The sequence below is a fragment of the Varroa destructor genome, unplaced genomic scaffold, assembly GCF_002443255.2.
Source record: "Varroa destructor unplaced genomic scaffold, Vdes_3.0 BEIS01000001.1, whole genome shotgun sequence".
Lineage (NCBI taxonomy): Eukaryota > Metazoa > Arthropoda > Arachnida > Mesostigmata > Varroidae > Varroa > Varroa destructor.
The window spans coordinates 10,568,046-10,592,652 of NW_019211454.1; the positions used below are offsets into that span (position 1 = coordinate 10,568,046).

Below are 24,607 nucleotides of genomic sequence, written 5' to 3' on the forward strand. Positions count from 1 at the left end.
AGAGCGGATCTTTGCTTCGTTTTAGCCGCTAGTTAATTTAGCTTAGAAGCATGGGAATGTACCGCGTGGAGAAGCAATAATGTTTCGGATTGGACAAATATTATGGAATCATAGAGAAGCAGCAAATACGGAGACGTTTTCTATCGTGTAGGCTACTACATCTATTATTTCCGAATATATTGATTTATATGGATTCGTCTGGTTAGGATGCTTTTTAAAACTCTTTTTTTTTTACCAATACCAATCGATGTGAGGAACGGTGGTTAGTAACCCTATTCTCCGCAGACCGCTTCAACTTTCATACTTTTCGTGTTAAGAGGAGGGAAGGGAAACGATTTAAAAATAACGCTCGAGCCATTAGCTATTTTCTTAGCCGGTTTGACTTAACATACGTAACGCAACTCTATATATAGTATATATCTACAGACTACATATTTATATATATATATAGACTGGTAAATGAATTGTTAGTATTACCACAAGCATGTATCACAAATAGGTAACCGGCTACATCAAACACACTCGTTGCCGTCAGGTTCTGTCCTCCCGCTGTCTGGTGACCAACAATCTTATTGTTGTTTTTCCTACGTTATGACTGTTTATTTATCAATTAATCTGATTTCGTGACAAAATGGCAAAGTTCGACCACGCCCGTCACGATACAGTGATTCCCTCATTGTAAGTTGGTCACGTCTACCAACAATAATCATCTACCACTTTAGACTTTATTCTGTTTGGTCATTTACCTAGAAAAATACATAGATATATAATGGTCACAATAGGGAACAGCAAAATTTCGAACGGCAGGATCTTCAAGCAACAACGTTTATCGAAATAGTCGATTTTCGTAACTGGCTTAAACGATAGCAGGATTACGAAGACGATGGTAAAATATGTCACACTCACCCTGGGGTAACTAAAGTTCCTCCAGCGAGACGCCCAACGCTGGCTTCTTGGTCTTTCTCTATATTTGGTTGGTTAATTTAATTATATCCTATTGGTTACTAAATGCACAATGATGATTTCACGAGGGGGCCATCTGAACACGTTTTTGAAGGGCCCCGCTTCCTCCCGCAGTGACGCCCTCTGGTAGTCGTTAGTGTGCCGTAAGCCACAGTTAGTCGTCGTCAAATCAGGACCATCAAAATACACTAACAACAACGTTAGAACTTATCGACTGAATGCACCTTCCGTGATTTATGATCTAGCCGCGGCTAGTCATTGATACGCGCTGCAACTTATTTGACGAGCACTATCTCACGAAACGTTTGATTGTCACGAACTGGCTTTATTTATCCTATACGCTAAATATTTGCTATCAGGTCTGTCGTCTTTGTATAGGCTGCATCTGTATCGTTGTTTTCGAACGTTCTGCAGCTTTGTCTGTCCGCTTCATTCGTCGTTCGAGGCCGCAAGGCAGCTGAACTACTGCGTTCAGCTATTGTTCTAAACTCGATTAGACCAGGCGACGGCGAAAGTGGCGATGTCAGCGAAAGGATATTATGGTCATCGTCGTCGTCTCGAATTCATCAATGAACACGTCAGCCGGTCGACGGAGTCAGTAAACCAACTATCAACTAATAGCCACTTGTCTCGCTTTTCCTGCGGGTCATATTGTTTTCATTCTTTCCTTCGAGCACAGCGGTATCGTCTCCAGTATCTGTGGGCAAGGGAAAACAGAAATAGTTGACCTGACCATAACAACAGCGCGTACCTCTCTCACCGTTTGACTGCTGTTGCTGTTTAGCTTCTTGGAGCATTGTGACACTACGCACGGGCGACTCTACCCGAAGCAGCGTGCGCAACAGCCGTCTGTAGAGGACTCCTCGCCCGTTCGTGGCAAGACCCTCTCATGAATCTAGCCAGTGGCATGGGCTCATACCCTGCTAGCATGAACCACCAAGTTGATCAGTCGGTTCTATCACTCATCCCTCTCGCTGCTTGTACCTCTCTCGCTCAATGTCGCCTTTCATTCGTTGCCACACGGAAGGACATCACGGTCCTGGTTGCGATCTTGGCCCAGCTTGTCCCAACCACCGGGGCTCACTAGTTCTAACCACAGCGCCAACACAGGAACACTTCTCGCCCCAGTCAGTTGCCGCTGGTAACGCTGCGGCCTCGCCGCTCCCTCTCCTCACGCATGAGGGAAAGGCGAGGAGGACGCATCGGAGCTGCACCAAGGATCTACGTTGACTGCAATGTGCCAACAGGAGCTGTAGCAGTGACAGTGCAAACAAAGTTCAATCGGAAGGCGGAGGCGACCTGCAGAGAACCAGTCAGCCATATGCCGGGTCACCGTTGCCACGCTTTTGTGTCTTGCCATGGCTGGCTCATAACCCACGGCCTAGTCAGCGATACCCTTTCCACAATGGAAAGGGCAAGGCCGTCGTCAGTCGGCCCCAACAAATCGAATTCGTCCAGACTTAGCGCTCCGGCCGCTGACAGTGTCATAGTCTCTAACATGTGGATAACTGCTCCGGGGCTAATGTGAATAACAACATAATGTGCATGTGTGTGTCCGTGTATAGATGAGCGTTTGTAACGCCACGCATCATGTGGACGGAGTCGGCCGCAAAGGGTAGGGAAAAGATAACGGTGCCACATGTGCGCTGGTGCCCAAAACAGACTGTCGATACCCTGACACACGGACAGATGTGGCATTACTGGATTGTTCGAATACCACTAACAGGAACACGTATAATAGTCCCTGAGGCAACGCCCAAGAAACTCACCTGCCACTTCTGGCATAGATGTCTGAATTTCGTTTCCTTGACCAAGTTTGATCCTTGACAGGATGAAGCTTTGGAGCTGTGCTATCTATGCCAGGGTAAATGTTCGTCTGTACTATTTGGTTAATACATTGGGGGGCCGCTGGGGGATGTTCCAAACGTCATCACTGCCTTAGAAAATGCTCGCTTGAATTATCCTCAAGGACTTTTTGTTTTTCGTAGGTTACTGCGAGCAGCAAGAACATTTGGGCTGAAGAGATCTGTATACTATATAACGTAATTTAAATTGAGGCTCCTAACATCGACGCACGATTGTCAACTCGTATGTACAATACGATTACTCAGATAATTCGCATGCAGTATATAGATAGCGATGTATCTGGTTGACGAGTTCACCTGTCAAAAAATGTCCCTACTAACATATAACAAGCAGTCCAGATGCTGGATTCTGGACGCTGCCATCTAACATTTTCCAGTTGTTATTGAAATCTCTAAATAAATTCAGGTATGGTTTGCTAGATTTCTTCAAATTGCAAACATTTCTAAAATCGATGAGGATGAAGCTATGAGTCATTAGGGCAAAGCTCAAACAGTTACCCATCTCAAATGAGTAGCATATCAAAGGTTGTCTGTGTGGCTTTGCGGAGGTGTGCCCTTTTTCAAGAGGGTAAGGACATCTTACGCACAGTATCCCTGTCCTTTTTTTTTCAGCCTTACTTTTTTACTTATAGAAGCCGCTAGTAGCTCAGCGACGCGTGCGTGCGTGTGCTCGAAATTTTCCTCACAGTGTATGCAATGCACTGTACATAGCTAGTTGGGATTTGGGTCTTGGAAAGGATCCTAGTTGGACATCATCCTTTCTATTTGTGTCACCAGCATAGATTCATCAGTTGATTGTACCGCTGCTCATATTTGCAAATATATTGGAGACGTCAGATGCCAGTTCTCACATTTACAACATACTGTTTTTTCAGTTCTTTTAACACACAAGACATTTCGCCCCTTCACGACCATTGGCCCCCACTGTATAACGTTTGCCTTCTCTTTGCTAAGCGTCATGACTGCCGCCGATGTGATCCACGTGAATTTTAACTACAACCGAATAATGGCGAGATAATAAAACGGGAATGGTCTAAAAAGGAAAACATTATCGATCGTAGCTAATACACCTCTTTTTCACTCAGTCCTTGTTGTCGTTTTTTGTTGCTCGTCAACGTTCTTCGACGTGTTATTGCTACGCCACGAGGCTGAGTTGGAGAGAAGGAGACATTTAGGGAAGCGATGTATCGATTCATGGCGGATTTCGTGGGAAGCAAAAGCTCAGAACATTTAATATAAAATCAAGATTAAAAAATGACCATTTTTGCCGATCTGTAGAATGTTTTCCACCTGAACACGTAGAATACTGTTCCGACGGTAAGCACGCAGTTATACGGCCTATACATTTGTTAACTTTCCAACGATTCGAAGTTAATATGATAGCGGCTATGACCAGTTGAGTTGTACGGCGAAACGCTATTACTTCGCACGTTCGTCCGCTGCTTTCATATGTAACATAATGAAATGTAAACCGTCGACATTTAATGGTGGGACAGAGCAATCCGTTTCTTGAGAGAAGCCATTTCCTGCTGGCTGCTTTTCGGTCGACTAGAAACGCAGTGGTACATTTAGCGCCACGTAAAATTTCCAAGCCAAGACTCGTGTGCCCTTTCGACAAAACTTAGCATGAAATAGGTAAGCAGATCTTCTAGACTAATGCCAGTAACTTTCAACAAGATATAGAATGAACAGTTTCTAGCTGATTTACTGATCTTGGAGTTAGCTTTTGCTACTTGAGTTCAAATGCTTCGTACATTCTTGCTACCTGCAATAACGATAATAGTAATAACGGCAACATTAGCGACAATTAGTACCTCGACGAGTGCGTCACGTTCTAGCGCATCGCTTCAGCGTAATAGTAAAGCATGCTGAATCGATGTCGTCCTTCCTAAGATAAACCAAAGTATCTATTCATGTGATTCTAATAACAAGTAAATGTTGAATATCGGAAAGTTGATCTCCCTCACTCTGGTGCTCATTCTCGAACGCCGCTGCTCCTTCTACGGCTGCTCCACAGCTGAGGGGTCCACGAGTCCGGCTAGAGAAATGAACTCGTGGGCGCGAGAGTTCATCGAGGCGAATAGAGCATAGCACGCCTGCGGCAGAACAGGCCGCAGCACCGTCAGTGAACCGCACACAGCTTCGAATGTGGAATGAATCACTGTTGATCCGTCGGTGCCCCCTATCAAAGCACTTCAGCTCATCTCTTTCCGCTTACCACATCCTATTCTGATATGTCGTTACCATGATATATGCAATAACGTTTAACATCGAGGTAACTGTAACAGTATTGTTTCCACGATGCAACAGTAGCTTCAGAACATTTGCCCTGCTTTTTCGATCTATTATTATACCTTTTTCTTCTATCTAGTAGCACAGTAGTGAATGCGGGTCTGATCCACGTGCCACGGTGTTCAGTCAATGCACGCGCATACATTATTATCCTGAAGTAAGGGCGCACAGAATCAACTGCGCGAGCTCCTGGCATGGTAACTCTGGAGGCAGAGTCAACACGACGACCCTCTGCAGAGTCACATGTTCCCCCTATTATATGAAGATTAGGAGACGAGTTTGTCATGGAATATGCGCGTACAAATGGCAGCGTTGTAAGAAGAGGTCGTTGTTTCAGCTGAGCGAATACTGACGGCTGTGTGACCTTATGACTAAGAGCCATCTATTTCCAAAATTAGCAAATTCACAGTTGAGGAAGCTCTAGGTTTTTTCTAGCACAGAGGTAGAGACATTAGAAATGGCTAGCATTTCGTACCAAAGGTTATGTCTGCTGTAATCCTAAACGCAGGGCATTTTTGTATCCGGCAAAACATGGCCTGATTAAGGCTTCAGGTATCTCATGCTAATATAATGGTAGACAGTATAAATAAAATAGTAAAGGTGTAAGCTCTTCAGTCTCTCCTGAACCTGTGCAGACATCTTCGTTACGATGGAAAAGCTTAATGGGAATCGTTGCCGTAACGTATTCAAGAGTACAAATTAATAAAATCTCAAAACTCACTCATCTTCGTTCTGGATAGGGAAGATCTGGACAACACTAAAACGGATTTGGCTAAATTCGTTGATCTTAGCAGTGGCCCAGAAGTTGATCTGAAAACGCAATGAACGCAGAAAACGAATCTGGAATATTGCCGTTAAGGAAAACACTGTCAGAGCATTTTTGGCCCCATATAGCACGGGGGGGGGGGGGGGGGGGGATGTACCCAGTGTCAGCGTCGCCATTCAAATGTTACCTCCTGCCCGCTTTATGCCCTTGCGTTTTTCGACAGTATTTTATTAATGTGTGCCAGCTAGAACCATCGAGAACTTCGTTTCGACTACCCAATAAAGTGGCGATCACTCAACTAACTCAGGTCATTTCAAACACGCCTGACGTCGATTTCTGGAATTTTCAATCATTGTTCTGGCGAAGACGAGAATTTTAGTAGATTCTTTGAAAATATAGGACTACAACAAGAACTACAATTACCGATGATAGCACAGACGGGAGCTGACTAATGGGCTAAGAACGCTCGACGGCAATACATGTGTTTTGTGCCCACCTGTAGTATGTACATTAAAGCTGCGCCCTTAACAACAACGACGATGTGCATGACTTGAAATCAGTAATCGGCTTAGCGGCGTTCCGTACTGGCACACCTGCCGCTGCTTCACTGACTGAATAGTATTGTAGTCGTATGTTAGGAAGGTAACATGGTTTTTAAAGCCGTAAAGTATTCGAATAGCGGTAACGGCAGTCCTATAGCCCATTAGCATTGAAATCCAAGGTCGAAATTGTTACGGCGGACTGAGTCGAACAATCAAACCAGATGCTGCTCATACAACGACGAACGTTAATCGGCTGGCCACGTCACTTGAATGTGATCAATCCTGCGACCACGGAAACAGGCGATTCGATCTGTAAAACAAACGCAGCAGAAAAAAAAAAACTATACAGACGCTAAACTGTATAGTAATGTCATATTATAGGGTCACCTGCGTAGGCAAAACTACTGACGGACTATCTTGAAAGTTCACTCTCTTATGACAAATTACTCGATTTTGTAGTTCGGGGCGCTATCAACTGTCGATAGACGACACCATGCATATACATCTAACATATAGAAGATCTTAACAAACGTTTTCGAAAATGATACAAGCTATGTACGTATTGATGAATCATCTTAATCCAAAATGTCTATCAGGTAAATATCGAACCCAGTTGCAAGTATCCCCCAACAAATTACGCACAATAGTGGAAAAAAAGCATTAGAATTTATTAGAAACTTTAGAATTGTTCCTAATTAACATACGATGATCAGTAATTCATTATATTTAAGTATAACATACCTAGATCTCAAGTAATCTCTACACCTAAGTAACGGCCATCATTACTGATTTAATTTTCTAGAAATTGACAAATTATCTATTGAAATTAAGTATCGCCTGATAAAACTCGAGGCAATGCTGAATCTTTAGACACGATCAAGGGGAGAATATCAACGATACTCACATTGTACGAAAAGTGGCCTATGACAAAGGCAACCAAACAATTTCTAACCCATACCTAGTTAGATAGACCTCACTAGCGAGAAGCGTCTTCACAGAAAACGCTACAGATTGTGTCCAGTGTTTTGTGCCGGACACAGATATTAACGTGTGGTAGATATCCGCTTATTGTATGCTACACTAGATTGCATAGCGGCATTGTCTATAGGGGAATAATGAGGCGGATAGCGGCCGTGACGCGAACGATGGTGCAAGGCAGGTAGTCGACGCCGCACGCGGTCAATAGCCAAGTCTGTGCTTACACTCGGAATATCATTGTGTTCCCTGGAATCGAAAGGACTACCTCAGCACATTTCAGTAGCTCCAAACGAACCAACAATAGGTAGAGTAATGTCGTTGATACGGTTGAGTTGCGAACAATAATATTGAGACACAGCAGTATTGGACCCTCATGCAAAAAATATGTACTACATACTACTACTACTACTACTGGATGCTGTTCCTCTCAAATACCAGTTCCCTATGGAAACTTCATGATTGTTTCTTTCTTTTTTCGAGCATTAGCAAGCGTGTCGCTATGCTTAAGTAAAAATGTAGTCAGTGCCGTGTAAACAACGGCAATCGTTCCGAGAGATGGATATTGGTTATGGTAGTAGGCTAGGTGACAGAAAAAAGATTTGATCGTTGCAGAGTATCAGTTTGGTCAGATCGATGACCAGCTCAGACGCTCGTTAGTATGTTCCGTTACACCACTGGCGCATCATATCGGCAATGTCGGCATCTGGCAGGAATGGCACGATAGTAAAAAATCCTCACCGGCTAGGGCCGCAGTAGGATTTCCTTGACTACCTAGACGTTTGTCATCTCAACGACAAACAGCTATCCCCAAACGCCGAACGTGAAAGCGGTTTTTCCTGTCAAGGGCATGCACAACGCAAAAAGAGTACAGCTTTGTCTTATTACATTCCGCTGGGCCGATCTACTCGTCGGTTGGGCTGAATTAACAGGAAACGCATCCAACTACTACCGGGCAGCTAGGAACAACAATCTCGCACGACAGACACCCAATTGTGCTTCGTTTCTTTCATCGGGTCACTCTAGCTAAGTCTACCTTTGGGCGCCGCTTTGGGAGCCCATCCACGTTTCCTCATCAAAAAGTCGTAAGCAATGTTTCTGTGGCCTCGTCGTTAGGCTCCTTGGACGGCATGACGTCGAACAATACAGGAACGGCCGTCTAGCGCCGCTTAATAAAGCACCGTCATTAGCAAAAGCAGTAACAACAACAACAACAAAAGTAGGAACATCCTGGCAACACAGTTGGCACAAGCAGGAGAGGCTATTGTTAGCCGCGTCCGCTTCTGACAGGCTTACACTCCCTTCATAACCATAGCGTGCTGGATGCTCGTAGCGGTTATTGTCGTCATAGTCGCGGTAATGGCGGTCATAGTTGTCGCCACTGCTGCCTTCGCACGGGTGTAAACAGAACAAAGTCGAGGTTGTACTGCAGAACGTGAGCAGTCTGCGGGCGGCCCGTGAAAGGCAAGCATACACAGAAGAAACAGAAGGGAAATAATGAACTGGGAAGCGAGGGAAAACATTCAACGAATCAATCACCGACCGCATTAGCTTGTCATTGAAATAGACAGGTAGAGACGGTGGCTGCTGTCGCCATCGCCATCAGCTCGTGCTGCTTCTGACGCTGCTTCCACTGCTGATGATAGTTTAAAATCGCGCACAGAAAGTCATAAGGTCAAAAGGAAGGGCAGGAAGAATCTGATGTCGTGCCGCTTTCTATAATGCAAGAATACCACCAATCAAATGTACTACTAGTTTTACCTTAACGCTACATATCGCAACTACACAATATACAAGACAATAATAAAAATACATTAAGTTATTCATCCAGTTTAGTGGCACTGCCCAAAATCACAGGCGGGTACGCAGAGCGGGACGGGGCCATGCTGTTGATAGTGACAATGATTTAGCAAACTACTTCTCTCGTTCGTTTGGCATTTTGTCTTGCAAAAACGTGAAGGGAGGGGTTGATCAGGGGATGGTTGACCCCGTAGTGGAAAGCCCCCCACAGATCATCATCGTCATCACGGCGCTTTCTTCTGGAACCGGTATAGCTTGAAGGTGGCCTTTAGTGGTCTGGTAACTTGTTAAATTTCGACTAGAATACCATTCATCAACAATTGATTTAGCAAATGTCTAGATTGTGCTGGTAGCATAGAATTACTATGAACAAAAAATCACAGGCTACAAAACAAGCCAAACTTCTTGTATAATTAGCATCGGTATAAAATAAAGCAGCACGGAAGGAAGTGGGTTAAGTTGGTTGAATGGCAAAAAAAAACTATGGCCGGTTCAAAACGACAGGAAAGCAAGAGCGAAACTATAATAGACAGCCTTTGAACTTCAGCGAACAATAACTATATCTATCTAAGCTAGAGTCATGAATAGAAATGAATCTGATTTGGAACATAGAAAGCACTCAGTATTCATCAAAGGGACATCATTAAAACCTAACGGCGATGATAATTTCAACTTAATTCCAAAGTAGCTATGTCTGGCTAATTACCTTCTGCCACCAAACTATAACTTGAGACTGTAATCGGCCTGTAAGCAGTACACCCTCTCTTTATGGCACACTCGTGAACAATGACGGCCTTTCGCAACTTTCGACAACTTCTGGTCCTTTTTTTTTTCTGTCCATGTAATACCATACAAACGGTTCTGTTTGTAAGTAGCAGTTTTCAAAAACTGCATGAGCAATGCCACTAGCAACGTGCCGGTTCCTTAGAGATCGTTATCCATTGGTAAAATTGTGCGATTTTGGTCATTATCTAACAATATGTCGTCCTCAAGCGAACAGAACCTGATCAAATCAACAGCTGTCATCGCTAATTCGACTCTTGACGCTAGTACGATATCAGACATATAACTATAATCGCCACTATGACAACAGATCCTAAATACACCCCAGGCGGTTGCACTTCCTGTACGCGCGACGAAGAGAAGCCTACCGCCAAAGTACAGATTGTCATTATCTAGTATTATTTTCATCACTACAATATGTTTAAGTGAGTGAGCACTTCACTTAAATGTCCACAGATGAACGTTTGAAACAACGGCGGAATACTTCTTCGAAAATCATCTGTGCGTGAAAAAAACCACCCGCCAACCATTATGGCAGCCATCGTACGTGTGCAATCAACGTTCTCTTGCTACTGATACACCCATAATATGATGAATATGTAACGCTTGCGAAGCTGCGCATCCTTCGAACTCGTCCCCCTTTTACGTTTCTGACGGCTGGCGGGGGGGGCAACAAGCACTTGGGCGTGGAAGCCACTCATCGGGCCACGAAAACGATAAAGTCAATGAACGCTATTCCAACGAACACGTCATCGTCAGGATGTGACGGTCGAGTTTATTCAGTGAATTCACAGCTTTCGCATGTATTTACACCACGACATAGTAGACGTATATTGTATGTCCGAAGTATGCTGAAACGCGTATCTGCGGGAAGATTTCTTAAATCTTTATGATGAACGAGTGTCGCGCTTTTCCATTCATTACCGTTCGTCCGACGTTGATCTCTGCCTAGTGATTATGGTCATCGCGATCACTATCGTCGTTGTGAAACAGGGCTAGACGCACGTCAACAGCTAAGCATGTGTCTCTTACGCAGTTTGCTGTTATCTTGAATGTTATCAAGATTGAGCGTGCCAAGAAGACGAATCAGCTTCCGCTGAGCCGGGGTCGGCGATTGGTAAATAGAACTCTATCGGCCACCGATTAAACAGAAAGAGAGGTAAAGCAAACCACAACTAATTACGAACCATCCCGCCTATAGAAACTAGATTACTGGCGAAAATCGTTTAAAATATGTTCAATCATTAGATCGTTGGTTTTCCCGTAGGAAAACCAACGATCTAATGATTTTTTCTCTCTCCCGTAGGTTTCTTTTAGCGTTACGTTCAATTACATAAATGTTTTCTAGAGACAAAGACTGGTGCTGAGTATGGTAACGAGATGCGTACGGATGGGTTTAATTAGACTACAGTACAGGAAGACGTCGATTTCTACGTGGCTCACTTTGATAACTTACTATTTACGTAAGCTTCAAGATAAATGCAAGCAGAATGTTTACTTAGTAAATACGTTGACGTGCTCTTGTCACAGTATTCGACAATGTTGAAGGTCGTTGATCGTATCGAATCATGTAATAGATCATATTAGTTAGTACCTAAAATTAACAGGTCTCAAAAGCTCGATGTATCGCAATTTGGTAAATAAACAGAGAGTAAACAATGTATACGATATGCTTGCATACGCATGGTGCTCGCTTGATGCTCTGTAAATTGTTCATGTTACTAGCAATTGATTGGACTACTTTTCAAGTATTCCTGTCGAAAGGTACCACCGAACCTGTAATACGTCCTTGGACTACATTTGCCAAGATATTTATACTGTGCAAAGGCTCTGTGCTATTAAAAACGCTTATACATCTCCAACTATAGATATGATGCTTAGATAATAGGGTGCGTCCATTCTCATAGCCACTATATATACTGCCTGTTGTCTGAAGTGTCCAATAAAATTCGGCCCATTCATTTTGTTATAGTCAATTCTGTTACATGCGGTTCCGTAAACGCAATGTTATGATACTGCAAGGCCTATGTATTGTCAAACTTAAAATAAGATCGGGAACTCACCACTGCACTAAACCAGATACCGAACAAAGGTGCAAAGGACTTCTTGCCTGAACGCTTCAGGCTCAAACGTCTGTCCTACATGTCCGCAAAAGGCTGACGGCCCGCCAACATTTCGTACCGACTTTTTCAGCTTTTAGAAGCTAAACGTATGTCGCGCTTCCATTACTGTCGCGGTTACAGTGTTAGTCTGATATTATTTTCTAGTTGGCACGATTTATAAAGGATGATGATTTGTTGCCATAGCGCCATTGTACCTAACGTGGTTAGGACAACCTGTTCAACAATATCTCAATAGACGTATACCTATATCACCCCATAGTAGTTAGTCATTCGAGCTCAATGAAAACTGACAGCATCTTCCTTTTCTTTTATTCCTTCACTATGCAACCTAATACTGCTGAACCTGGATAGCAGCCTGATCGACAAAATGTAATGCGTACAATCAAGTCGCAAATAGGTAACCTACCGACTGTTAGAACCCTATTGTAAGCTCCACGTGTAAGCTAGGCACGTATATGATAGATAATTCATACGTGAAAGGAACTGCGGTTACCGAAGATTAAAAAATGATCTTGCAAGTCGAACGCAGAAAAAGTTTGTTGCTATAAGTAATCAGTTTCTATAACTCCTCGTCAACTTTTCTATCGCCGTGTCGATTATTACCGTCGCCGGTAACAAGCATCAACTTCAACAGCTACTCTATTGTCACCTGTATGTGCAACACTTTTGTATCTGCCAGTATCACGTATGGAACTATGCGTAACAAACACATATAGAATTGACCGTATTTGTCGATTTATCTGACAACGCCTCTTCGTCGACATCTTAAACGCTGCTGTTGTCGTCGTCGTCGGCAGTAGCAGCAGCAGAAATAACTATAACAATAAGCAGCTTTGTTCTGACCAGTGTCCGACCCTTTCTGGCCTGTCTGACGCTGTCGCCGTCGTTACCGGCCCCCGGCCCCATCGCTGATCTTGTTGCTGCAACTGTGGCTGATTTCGGAGCGGTGCTATAGATCGACGGCCAGACAGCGGGATCTCTAAAAGATAAAAGGAATACAAATGCCTTTATATTGTTGTATGTAGTCCTGCCTATAGCCTTTATTGTCTCGTGTCTGTGACTGTTTTCTGCACAGATGTACACATTTGTGTCGATCGACGTAAATCGTAGTGTGCATATGTACGGGGGCTCGGCCCAGATGAATAGGAGTAATAGTGACAGTGTTGCACTGCTTCATTTGTGATGGTGGCCAGCGACAAAGCTTGCGCTACGAAAAATTGTCTCTGTTTCCAACAAAAACATTAAAGATGATCTTTTTTCTGTTCCCTTCGATGACGATTGCACCGGCTGCCATAGCTCGAATCACAATACCAGTCAATCTTTAGTATAATAAGAGGAGCGAGTGAGTGTGTGTGTATATGAATGTTAAGCTGTGAATCGAATAGCGATAGAAATCATGAAGGGAAATCTTTAGCATTGTACGACAGAAATGACGTATGTACTTACATGCATCCACACGCATACATAACAATAACACATATATTGTAGAGGGAGAAAAACTGCATAGGGGAAGGCAAGGTAATGTGATGACATTGGATAACGAACGGTTAGTGTAGCTTTTACACACTGCACCGCAATGTCTTTTCATCTATGGCATAGCGTACCGCTACGCCTGGACATTGTTGATCCCGGTATTGTATATCTGAACAGCACGATTCCGAAGACTAGGAGCGGACGACAAGAAAACGATATTGCATTCATTCTATCACTTTCATGCATTATATAATAAGACCCATTGAAAACAACATCTTCCAGGCAAATGTTGAAACAGGGCGCACTTTTGCCACCATATCTGTTCGTTCTTCCAGTCGCTTTTTCGAATGAATGAGTTTCCCGCTACGAGCTTCGGATAACTTCACTTACTCTAGTTCTTTCAGGCTAATAAAGTTTCGAGTGCCCTTGCGAACACCCGCTACCGCCCCCGATATGAGATATTTTTCGAGTCGCACACCCGCGTCCCTTATGGTGCAATGTCGCTATGAAGCGAACATTACACCAGGGCACGAATGGGCGAAGAACACCTGTGATATCTCTTTAGTACAACTTTTATCGTTCCCTTTCGTTCTTATATACGTAAATAAATACGTGCAAGCGTACGCGCATGCTATGACTGAATCGCGTTGAATGAAAAAACTGCACGAGCCGTAATATGTGCGGTATCAGCCGTGCTACAGAGGAGCCGTCATACCATATATTAAGTACATAACGCAGTTCTACACAGCCGCCCGACACTATCGGTCAGATGTCTGATTAACCCACTGACTAACGTCTGGTTTGTAGTGAGCCTCATCTTGACATGACAAGCAACAGGAGAAACAACAACAGCCGGCAGGGTTGGAAATCAATCTGCCTAAAAGAATAGAAAGAAACATAATAATAACAATAGCGTAAGAACTTGTGGTAAGGGCAACTCTGGTCATGCCAGTAGAGGTAACGATGATAGAAGTGTTGCAGCATGCCGTCGACGTCAAAATAGAATCAAAGGGCTAGTGTATGTGCGGTGTGAACTCCATTGAGGGTATTTGTCACTGATTTGCAAATGTTCGCGTCCATGTAAAAGGGAAATAGAGGCCAGCAGTTGGAAGCGAACTGTGTCTGTTTCTGATATCCGCCGCTATGCTGTATTTTTGTCGCCGTTCTTGTTATGGCCATTGCTTTTATTGCACTGCACCACATACTTGTTACTAACAACAAGCGTGTCGACAGACACACACACACACACACACACACACACACACATACAGACAGAAACGCAACTGCTTCTGCCTATGTGTGGCCTGTATGAACGCATATGAACCTACATATATGTATATATGAGCGTACAGGCGTGGTGGGCGGCTTAGGGAGGGGCCAAATTAGAGAATAGGTTATGGCGGTATTACGTTATTTTAAGCTTTGCGTTATTATTGTTTTTGCTGTCGTTTAGTCATCGTGATGGTTTGTGATGGCTTGCTATCACAAAGCCGTTACGGGCAAAGTAATTTGTCATCATAAAACTATTCGATGATAAACGCACCGCAAGCAAGCTGATGAACCACAAGACGTCCGACCGCCTATTATATCTGAAAGCCGTATAATCTCTGTCTGCCTGAATGGAATATTTTTACACGGTATGTAAAGGTGAGTCACGTGTGGCGGGCCCATCGAATCATGCAAAAGCGATGGACAATCTCCTGTGCACGCTAAGTTTGCCATAATATCGTATCAGGCTACGATTTGTCACGTGTTTGGTCACAGAATATGAAATACAGGCCCAGAGGTGCGCCATCGTGTTGAGGAATAACGGCTTAGGATAGTTGACCTATTGCAACTAGACATTGATAGTACATCTGTGCCGAATTTCTATTTGAGATAGCGCCTATGCCACACACCCGACCTACGTGCCACATACGTACGTAGCACAGATCGCGCATTAAAATAAGATCTGAATCACTTTCTCGTTCTCGGCCTCTTTTGTATAGAACTAAAGGGTATGGTATAGAGGTACAATGCAGCACATACGTGGAGTATATCTTCACAGAAAGCATGCATAGTTGCCGCTCTAATAGTAAATACTGTATTTATTGTATTTTATCGTTCTGCATTGTGGCACTATTATGTTGTTACTGGAGCCAACAAATACCGCCGCACTGGAAAGCGTATAGTTATGACACATTATTCATCATTAGTCTGAATGAGAATAGTATGTAGTCAGCGATGAGACGGCAATGCGACCAGGCCCGTCTCTCTACACAACGGAGCCTAAAAAAGATGGTCTTTTCTATAATACTACTAATAGCCGACAATCAACCTCCCGCTTAGAATGTGGTAACTATTTCGTTTTCGCTAATGTCCCGAACCATGAAACTCCTCCCTATGAAAGTATTTGCAACTTTGCCAAGGGTTTACCACTTGCCCCACGTGTTCACAGCCACATATAAATTCAGTACCTTACGATATTTTTCGTAACATTATGTCTCATAAGGAAAATATCAAGATCCTACAATCTCTGTTTCTGCTATTTCGCCTGGAGGCTTTTTGCTATGGCGTGTCAGTGTATGAAAGAAAGGGTTCCGAATCGGCATCGGTCTTCGCTAGCCCAAAAAACCCATAGTTTTTTTTTGCTTAGAGAGGAAAATTCGTCTGGCAATTTTACAATATGAGCTGCGACTATTAAAATGCAGATACGTTAGCGGAAGTACTACGTGGCCTTTTAGTGTGACGCTAGGTCTCAGAACTTAAACGAAGACAAGTGCGTCATTTCGTGTAGCACTCACTCCTCCACAAGATGGACACATAGCGTATCGTAGGGCCTATTTTAGAATATCTACAATAGACATACATTATTAACAGCGCATGTATTTGTATAATATTTGCGTACATGTTAGCTGCACACCAAGTCAAACAGTGGCAATATGATAAACGGGAAGTATCGTATTGGTAGTTCTAGTTTGTCATATTATCGTACGGCACGATGTGACAGACGAAGATATCATTGATAAGGATTAAAAAAGAAACAAAACATGAAAAGACCCTAATTTTCTAGTTGAGCCTTTCGCCCACGTGCATTAACCTGGCCCGTTCATACGTACATAAAACATTCAGACATATTGTAATCAATATTGTGGGCCAGCAACACTATAATGCACTCCAATAAGAAGCTCCAATATGAATCGTTAGCTTTCGAACTTGGACGAGCTGTTGTCCGTGGCGGGACGACAACCATTGTGACGTGCACATATACACATAATACGGCACCGATGGCCTAAACGGAAGCAGCATTAAGGACGCGTCATTTATAGACGACCGACTGAGGAAGCCAGAAGAATCTCGGTGACGCTGTATATAAACGTGCAAACATTTTGGCCAGTAGTAGTGGCAGTTGACAGACGGGTTGCATACGGACGGGCACGAGCGTACCCGTGTCCAGCAAGAAAAGTACGTGTCTCTACTTCGATTGTCAAGTAAATGGTAATCTTTCCGTTTACTGGACACATCTTGATGTACGCGATATAGCTAAATATTGACAACTGTATTGATATAGTCGATAATCGTAATAAATTTTACGGGTGAAGATAACAGAGATCGGTTGTATAAATAAGATGAGGAACATAACAAAGTAGGTGCGGCAATGAACAACTTATTCAGAAGCAGTGCCCTGTGATTATCGCTGACATTGTAGCCTTCATCTAAGAAGTGCGTTTGTGCTTTTCTGCAGGTGTTACTAGTTAGCTTAGTTAAACTTCTAGCGTAGCTCGAACCGAGCATTGACGGTGTTTCACGTTCTACCCCGCGATGGTTTTTCCGCTGATTCTAAGTTTTCCGATAAATTTTATCGGTAACGATAAAAAAGCAATATTGAATTTGTATTTTGAACAGTGTCTACATTTTTTTGCTCGGAAATCGGTTATTGCAGGTTCTTTATCTTTCGCGATTTATTCGAAGGAAAAGCCCGGGCATTAGCAAGAACCATTCCTCCTGTCTTCTCAGTGCGATGACTGTGTTACTGTTTGTCTGAGTTGGAGGATGAATAGATGTAGAAGATGATACAGTTTACACTGATTTGCAATAGGCTATTCACAGTTTGTCCTAGATAGACGGCCTAGTGCAGATTTATTGAATCATTTTATTCTATTCTTCACTGCTCAGTTACCGTTGGATACACGCGCTCGTTGAGTCTGGAAACAAAGTAAGCTAAATACAAAAATGATTACTACGTCTTCTTTGAGTTTGTACGCAAGAATAACACTATCGCTAATATGAATGCGGTAGTGCAGCGCGTAAGCGCAAAATCGATTCTCTTATAAATAAAGTTCGCCATTTGTACAAAACTAGTATAATATAAAATGTCTAGCATCATAGGAACGTACATGCATATCTAATGTGGGTTACTCTTCGGCCTTTTTCGAAATATTCCGAGATTGCCTAGAGATGACATCTTGATATTCGGTTCAAATTGGCACCGTAATCAGTAATTAACTTGAGTAAATTTAGCATATTCTATAAAAATACTATGAATTTGACTTAGCTAAATAAGAGGCAACACTTCGAGCTGTAAAAATAGTGCAGATAAACATTGTTCGTTCGGCTAGCCTTTAAATGGGCGCGCTATGCAGTTTGATAACCAGAAAAATAACCTATATATCTATAGATGTTAGCGTTTATTCAGCCGCGCAGCTACTGTATCGTACCGGGAGAGCAGTAGCAACGATGCTCATAGAGCCGTTTGCCATATCATGCAGACTCCAAGGAGCCAAGGTTCACGCAGACAGCTCCGTATAACGTATATATTGCCCGGTAGTGTTAAAGGGAGAAAAACACTGAATCGAAGTCCGTAACAAAATCTGAAGTGCTTTTTATATCGTTTGTCGTTAAAAAATCCGACGGATATATGTTCTCTACTATTCGTCATCGTTTTGCTCGCGGATCACTTTACTATGTCAGCATTTATGTTAACTGAGGCACGGACCCGTGCGCGCATACAGATACGTGCGCATTTTAGGCATATTGTGCTACTTTGCGATGCGTTCCCTTGATACGAAGAGCCGCGTCAGAAACAGCCAACGTCATCACCGTCGTAGCCGACTGCGGCTCATTATCGTTGGACGATGTTTAGTCGCTGCACAAAAATCAGTAACTCTCTCTACGAGTTACAGTCACGTGTTGTTCGAAAGTAGAAGCGATGGCTTTTTCTGTCTTCCCTATTCGATTAGGAACGTCAACTTTTGGCCTAGCTATGTAATAGTAGTTACAAGTTCAAATGACAGCATCAGTAACCAATTGCAATAGTGCATTCTTGGGGTTAAAAGGGGGAATGGGGACAGTGTGTAGAGGTCAACTTTCGTTTTATCTTAACTTAGGTCTTTTTGGTTAGGTGAATTTTAGGAACGGCAAACTCGCGAAAAGTTCCACTGATTTATAGTAGTAACTTAGCTTTTCTTAAGTTTCAATACAAGAAGCTGCTTAATTGTTACCGCTGCTGACGCAGTTGTTCACTGATGTAGATTACTGTTGTAAAAGTGTTCTCGTCGTCAAACGAGTAAGATTTACTGTTTTGGGTCGGACGAACACTCAGAACTGGATTTTCGCTCCAACAACCGATGCAAAAGGTTCGTGAATCAAATTCTATTATAATTTTCACTGTTTAAATCGTTGTCGTCTTCACTCAATGCAGCAGAGCACAAAACGCTTATTCTCCTTTTATTTATCGTCGGAGGGGTGTTGACGGCGATGGTGGCAATCGTGTGGCACCGGGGTCTTTAGTCTGCTTACCGTTAACGACAATTACCGTATCCCGATACCATAAGTAACTCTTTCACGGCAATCAGAAAGTTCGTCAAATCGAGCACATTTGACTGACTGTGATGATTAGGCCGTCCGGGCACCTGAATCAAGGACTCATTGCTATCTATAATCTGGTCTGAACGCACAGCCTGTCACCTTAACTAGGCAGTCTCTTTTATCAGATGTCAAAGAAATTTCTAGCTTATTGCAGGTTGGAGTTGCTATTGTTTCACCAGTGGGACAGTAGTGTTTCTATAATGAATGGTATTTCTGAACATCTGCTTTGTTTAATGCGGTGGGTACCATAACTAGGTTAAGCAAAGTTTTTCGATAAAAGCAGAATTGTTATATTTAATGACGAAAAAAAAATTAGGATAGTGTCGTTACGTTGTTTGACATTCGTTTAATGCTCGCCGCTCGAGGTCCACCGGTCATATAATATTCTAAGTAAATATAATTTATGTTGATAAAGGAGAAAATATAGCGAACGGGCATATCGCCAGTGAATGGGTCTAGCTCTAGAAATAAAAAAACCGTATCGACTATAGTAAAAATACGATACACAACGGTACTTTCTGCGTATCGCATTGTACTAACCTTCTGTCAAGTATCAAACACACGCCCACAGAGGGTCTGCGAACAACAGCAATTAATCAAACGAACGAAAAATCGCGCATCGTATCCAACGATATAGAACAGATTAATGTAACATTAGTCGGAACAATCTGTGATTGTCATTACTTGATTGAATAATTATTTTATTGAATGGTCATTTATTGGGAAGAGCATCTTGACGAAATTCTGATCGGCTCTGAGATATGACAAGTGCGGGGAAGTAACGCTCGGCTTGTGGCACTTTTGCCGTCTTCGTATTAATTCTATTGAAGGCAAAGTTCTTTTTTGGAGAATCACGAAGTGTACGTGCTGTGGACTATTGTAATACTATACTTAAATATGTGTATCAAGCATTCTGCCCTAGTTAACTCAGTTCACAAGAGAGTGTGTAGAAGCGTAGGTAAGATAAAATTTACGCCTATTTACCTTGAACACTTTCAGACAGAAGAGGCAGCTCCAGATATAAAAAGCAGCAATTCCTCATTTTGACATATCGTCTTGCGTCGTCTCGGAAATGTTTTAATGTTAATAAATGTTTGGCCGACGTGAAATACGTTGTAAATATTTACTGAATAGCGATTTACAGTGGAAACTGTTGCCACAAATTCTTTCAGCGAATATAGGGACACCCGGCAAAAACGATGACCCACGATTCCGTCAAATAGCTAAACGACGTCTTGTATTGGAGAAGATGACCGCCCCTATGAATCAAGCGCGCGACAACGTTACCTGCTTGTTTGAGCGGCAGCTGTGGTAGGCCCCACCCAACGTCTTCGCTGCCCCTTTGTATGTGTGGCACACGTTTCAAAGTTGCGGTCAATGAAGTCTCTTCAACAGTAGTCCAACTTTTAGGATCTCTAATAAATGATCCTATATTGTGACTTTTGTGTATCACGTGTGTGTTACATTACACTAATACTCGTTAGTCATAGAACCTAAGCTGCAGAGCTGGTATGAATGAATTATAAATGGGGAAATAACTGACATTTGTCAAACGTCCGAATTGCTCGAGTTCGTTTTACAATGTGGCATTTCAGTTAATGATGACAAATATTTTCCACCACGTTTTATAGTAATCTGCTAGAAAGATATATGAACGCTATATACGATATATAGCCCGCTCGGACGTGACAACGGTCATATTTAATTCTGAAAAAGCTGATCATGATGATTTCTAAAAAGACTCTTTATAAAGGGACGTTTCTATAAATGAATGCGTAAGAAGCAAAAAATGGCTATTCGTTAACAACTTGTTTTAGTGATGTCAAACAAATGTTGCAAGCCTTTTTTCGTGAACACAGCCTATAAGGTACAACGATTTGCAACAAGCTTTGAGTATCCATTGCAATAGAGAACATAATTTCAGTCACTAATAGAGCAAAAACTGATCGACGCGCTCTTTTAATCATATATCAATTAGGAATTTCTCGATTCTCCACGCAGTGCAGCGTTACTTAACAAAAACGAACACATCTAAGCTAAGGCAAAATCAAATAGATTCACTCAAACTCTAAATAACGAACGAACCAACCAACCTATTGAAGAATAACTACTCATGTACCGTACTTAATCGGATGACAATTTTGATCGGGTCTGCGTTTCAACACTTTTTTTAGTCCATATATTCTATACACATCGCGCTCAGTCAGTGCGCTGGAATTGCAGAAGGACTGATGGCCTCAGCACACGACAGCTTTAACGGTAATTTAACGGCGGGCTAATTCAAATAATGCCGCTTTCGACCAATAGCTTGGTCGGGCTTGGGCTTATCGTCCTATCTATGGCCACTGCGCTACTGTATTGCCGTCGATAAAGACAAAATCTTTATGACACACTTGAACTAGATCTTTTATGTTCATGCCTAGCGGCAACGTGTATTTCTTTAATTGAACGTAATTGAAATTTAGAGCATCCTTGACACGGCCAGTGAGAGATGTCTGAGGTGAGTATATTTACATGGGTATGTATCGATTTAACAGAACGTATACAATCATTTGATTATTGCTTTTCGCGTCGTTACATAACCAGGCAAAAAAAAAGCCCCGAACTATACCGATGATGCATAGCATACATTAACGCCATCGAACGTAGAGCTTGCGTCGTAAGCGAAAGGTGGAACAGTTTCCGTCATTAAATCACCAAATTAAATAGAGTACTTGAGACATGAAAAAGCTCGGAAAAAATTCGGAGTTGACCAGCCATTTGGTGGCCTCTAACCGAAGTGAAAAGCAATGGGGGGACGTTCATTGAAAATCCTTGTCTGGATATGGCCAGCAGTAGTCATGTAGCAGCAGTAAATAGGTAAGCAGGGCAAAGTTTCCCAAAAATACAAAAATGGCTAATTAAACGCCGGCCTATTATTACTATTAGCTGAAGCGCTAAACAAACATAATTCTGTAAATATTAAAGGAAATGGTGAAGTTATTTCGTTTCCCGTTTCTACCTCTAAAAAAAAAAACCCAAAAAAAAATGACCAATAGGCCAAAAAATTGCAAAAACGTTTTTCCGTTCGATGGGGTATTAATTATTAATATAGGGTACAATTCTTGTACAAAGCTCATTTCGAAGAAGCTTTACCTTTTTACTGGGCAAATAAATAATCGAACTACTACTACTACTACCGACAGTTTTAGTTTTTTTGGTACTTTATAAAGAAAGAGTACGGAATAAGAGGTTCCTATAATAATCAAGTTCAATCTCCAGAGCAATAGAAAGTGCATCTTTACACATAACTTACGATTGTAGTGGACGCTGACGAACCCTATCTTGCCGATAACTGATAAGCACCTTAAATCAGAACATTATCAATTTGAATCGTTAGCATTGCTAATTCGTCCGCCTATAAAAGTTACAAACCAAATCGAAATAACAGGGTACACCGATACAACAAGCAACCTTATTCCGTTTTTTAACAGATTTTTTATAACTGTGTTAACTGATGGCCCCTTTTCAGGCGGCACCAGTTTTGCTTTGAACTATTTTGAAGTAACTTTCGATTATTATTCTGCTATACTTGAATAAAGTATAAGTTTTTTCTCATTCTTATCTCAGCTGCTTCTGACGCTTGCTGCCTGCTTGTCGGTTCGTTTTTACTTAAATTCGATTTTACTAAAAAAAAACTTTTTTTTTTTTTTTTTCGACCTTCAGAAATTTTCAACTTAAAGACGAAAAATCAGTTTGACCAAGTATTAACCAATCTCTACGTCCGCGACCACGGATATTGAAAAATTGATTTTTTGTTGTTTGTAATGTTCCGTAGATTTAGGCAAGTTACGTTGTTTAACGCCGTACGTTTGTCAACAGCGTAACGCACCGGCTACCGTCGTTAAGATGTTACAGTTCAACTTTACCCGTTCACAACTGCTTTCTTTATTATATAACAATGACACGTGCCAACCCTAAAGAGAGAGAGAAACCTTGTCGCTACTTACTCTGCTTCTTTTCGTATTTGCTCATTCTCTAGAGTTAGGTGGTATTTAGTTGAAGATATAAGTTTGCGAGACTTTTTTTTGGACCTTGGTGAGCTGGCTCTATTTCTCCTTCTTATTATTATTATTATTATTATTATTATTATAGCAAAAGTGATAATAATTCAGTTTTAGTAAATTGAATCGTTATCACTGAATTGACACATGGCGCTTAGAGATACTCAACAGGTAACTTAATTATTCCCCCTAGCTGTTACTTACTGAGACAACGAAACTAGCTGCGCTTGAATTGAACGTGGTATGCAACTTAAATTATAGGGCCAGAGGCAAAATATGGATAGCATTGTTGTTGCCACATACAACACCAATAGATAGACTGAATAATACTTCCCTGTTGGCATTGTAACCCGTCGGCCATTTCGTTGTAGCAATACGTTTAATCACCTTGGATAGGGGGATCCATGAGCGATAGAAGCCGAAGTTCTTGCAATAACTACAAGTTACTTCGTCTAACAATCTGACCGTACATATCTATTCATACATTTCTATTAATTATGTATTTCAGTGTATTGTAACCCAATTACTTTAATGTTCATAAAAACTGAAAGGTAATAAAAACGTTGCTTTGAGGAAGGATTACATCTATCTACATTTATCGCAATAGTTTTATGGGCGGAACAGGTTAAACTGTAGTGCTGAAATATATTGCATTAGCGTTAAATAGGCAACGAAAATCGTTGCCCATAGGGATACGTGAGAATTTTCAAAAAATACTCCGAATTAGCGCAATGTCTATTAGAAATTAGACTGACAATAAATTATTGGAGAGGTGGTACATAAATAAAAAGGTTCCTAACAAGAAACGCAGTATCAATCAAACTGAGAAGAAGTTTACTGCAGGAAAAAAAATTTTACTCTTTTATTAAAAGTCTTACTCTTTTATTTTCGAAAACCGCCTAGAAAAAAGAAAGCCTAAAAAAGCGCAAAATCCACACCTCACGTGACATGAGAGTCCCCAGACCTCGTTGTCAGTTTTCTAACCTCGGAAATCAATGGAATAAAGTACACTCTTTTTCGGTTACCAGAAACATTCGATTTTCTCGAGTTTGAACTTCGATTCACTGTACAACGAAAACATCACTAACTCATAGAAGATAGACAATACACCTTCGAATGGTATTTAGAGATAAAA

General features: G+C 42.0%; 1 protein-coding gene and 1 long non-coding RNA gene across 7 annotated transcripts in view; one reads left to right on the top strand and one right to left on the bottom strand.

The window, feature by feature from the left end:
* The first annotated feature begins 215 nt into the window (after positions 1 to 215).
* On the top strand, positions 216 to 20,878 carry LOC147758242 (uncharacterized). Its single transcript, XR_015319263.1, has 2 exons — positions 216 to 2,827; positions 20,602 to 20,878. It is a non-coding gene; the product is annotated as an uncharacterized LOC147758242 (long non-coding RNA).
* The window catches only part of LOC147758243 (uncharacterized), a 32,697-nt gene continuing 13,855 nt past the window's right edge, over positions 5,766 to 24,607 (bottom strand). The window contains exons 1-4 of one of the 6 annotated variants that reach the window (XR_015319258.1): positions 21,523 to 22,329; positions 7,333 to 13,088; positions 6,383 to 6,738; positions 5,768 to 5,930 (exon numbers count right to left, since the gene is read on the bottom strand). Coding sequence is in view for 1 of the 6 variants with exons in the window: in XM_086977628.1 (XP_086833754.1) it covers positions 12,875 to 13,088; positions 22,725 to 22,774 (264 nt within the window). In the remaining 5 variants the exon portion in view is untranslated. Of the gene's footprint in view, positions 5,931 to 6,309; positions 13,089 to 21,522; positions 22,330 to 22,724; positions 22,775 to 24,607 lie in introns of those variants that run through there. The other 5 variants (XR_015319259.1, XM_086977628.1, XR_015319260.1 and 2 more) reach the window with 5 other exon arrangements.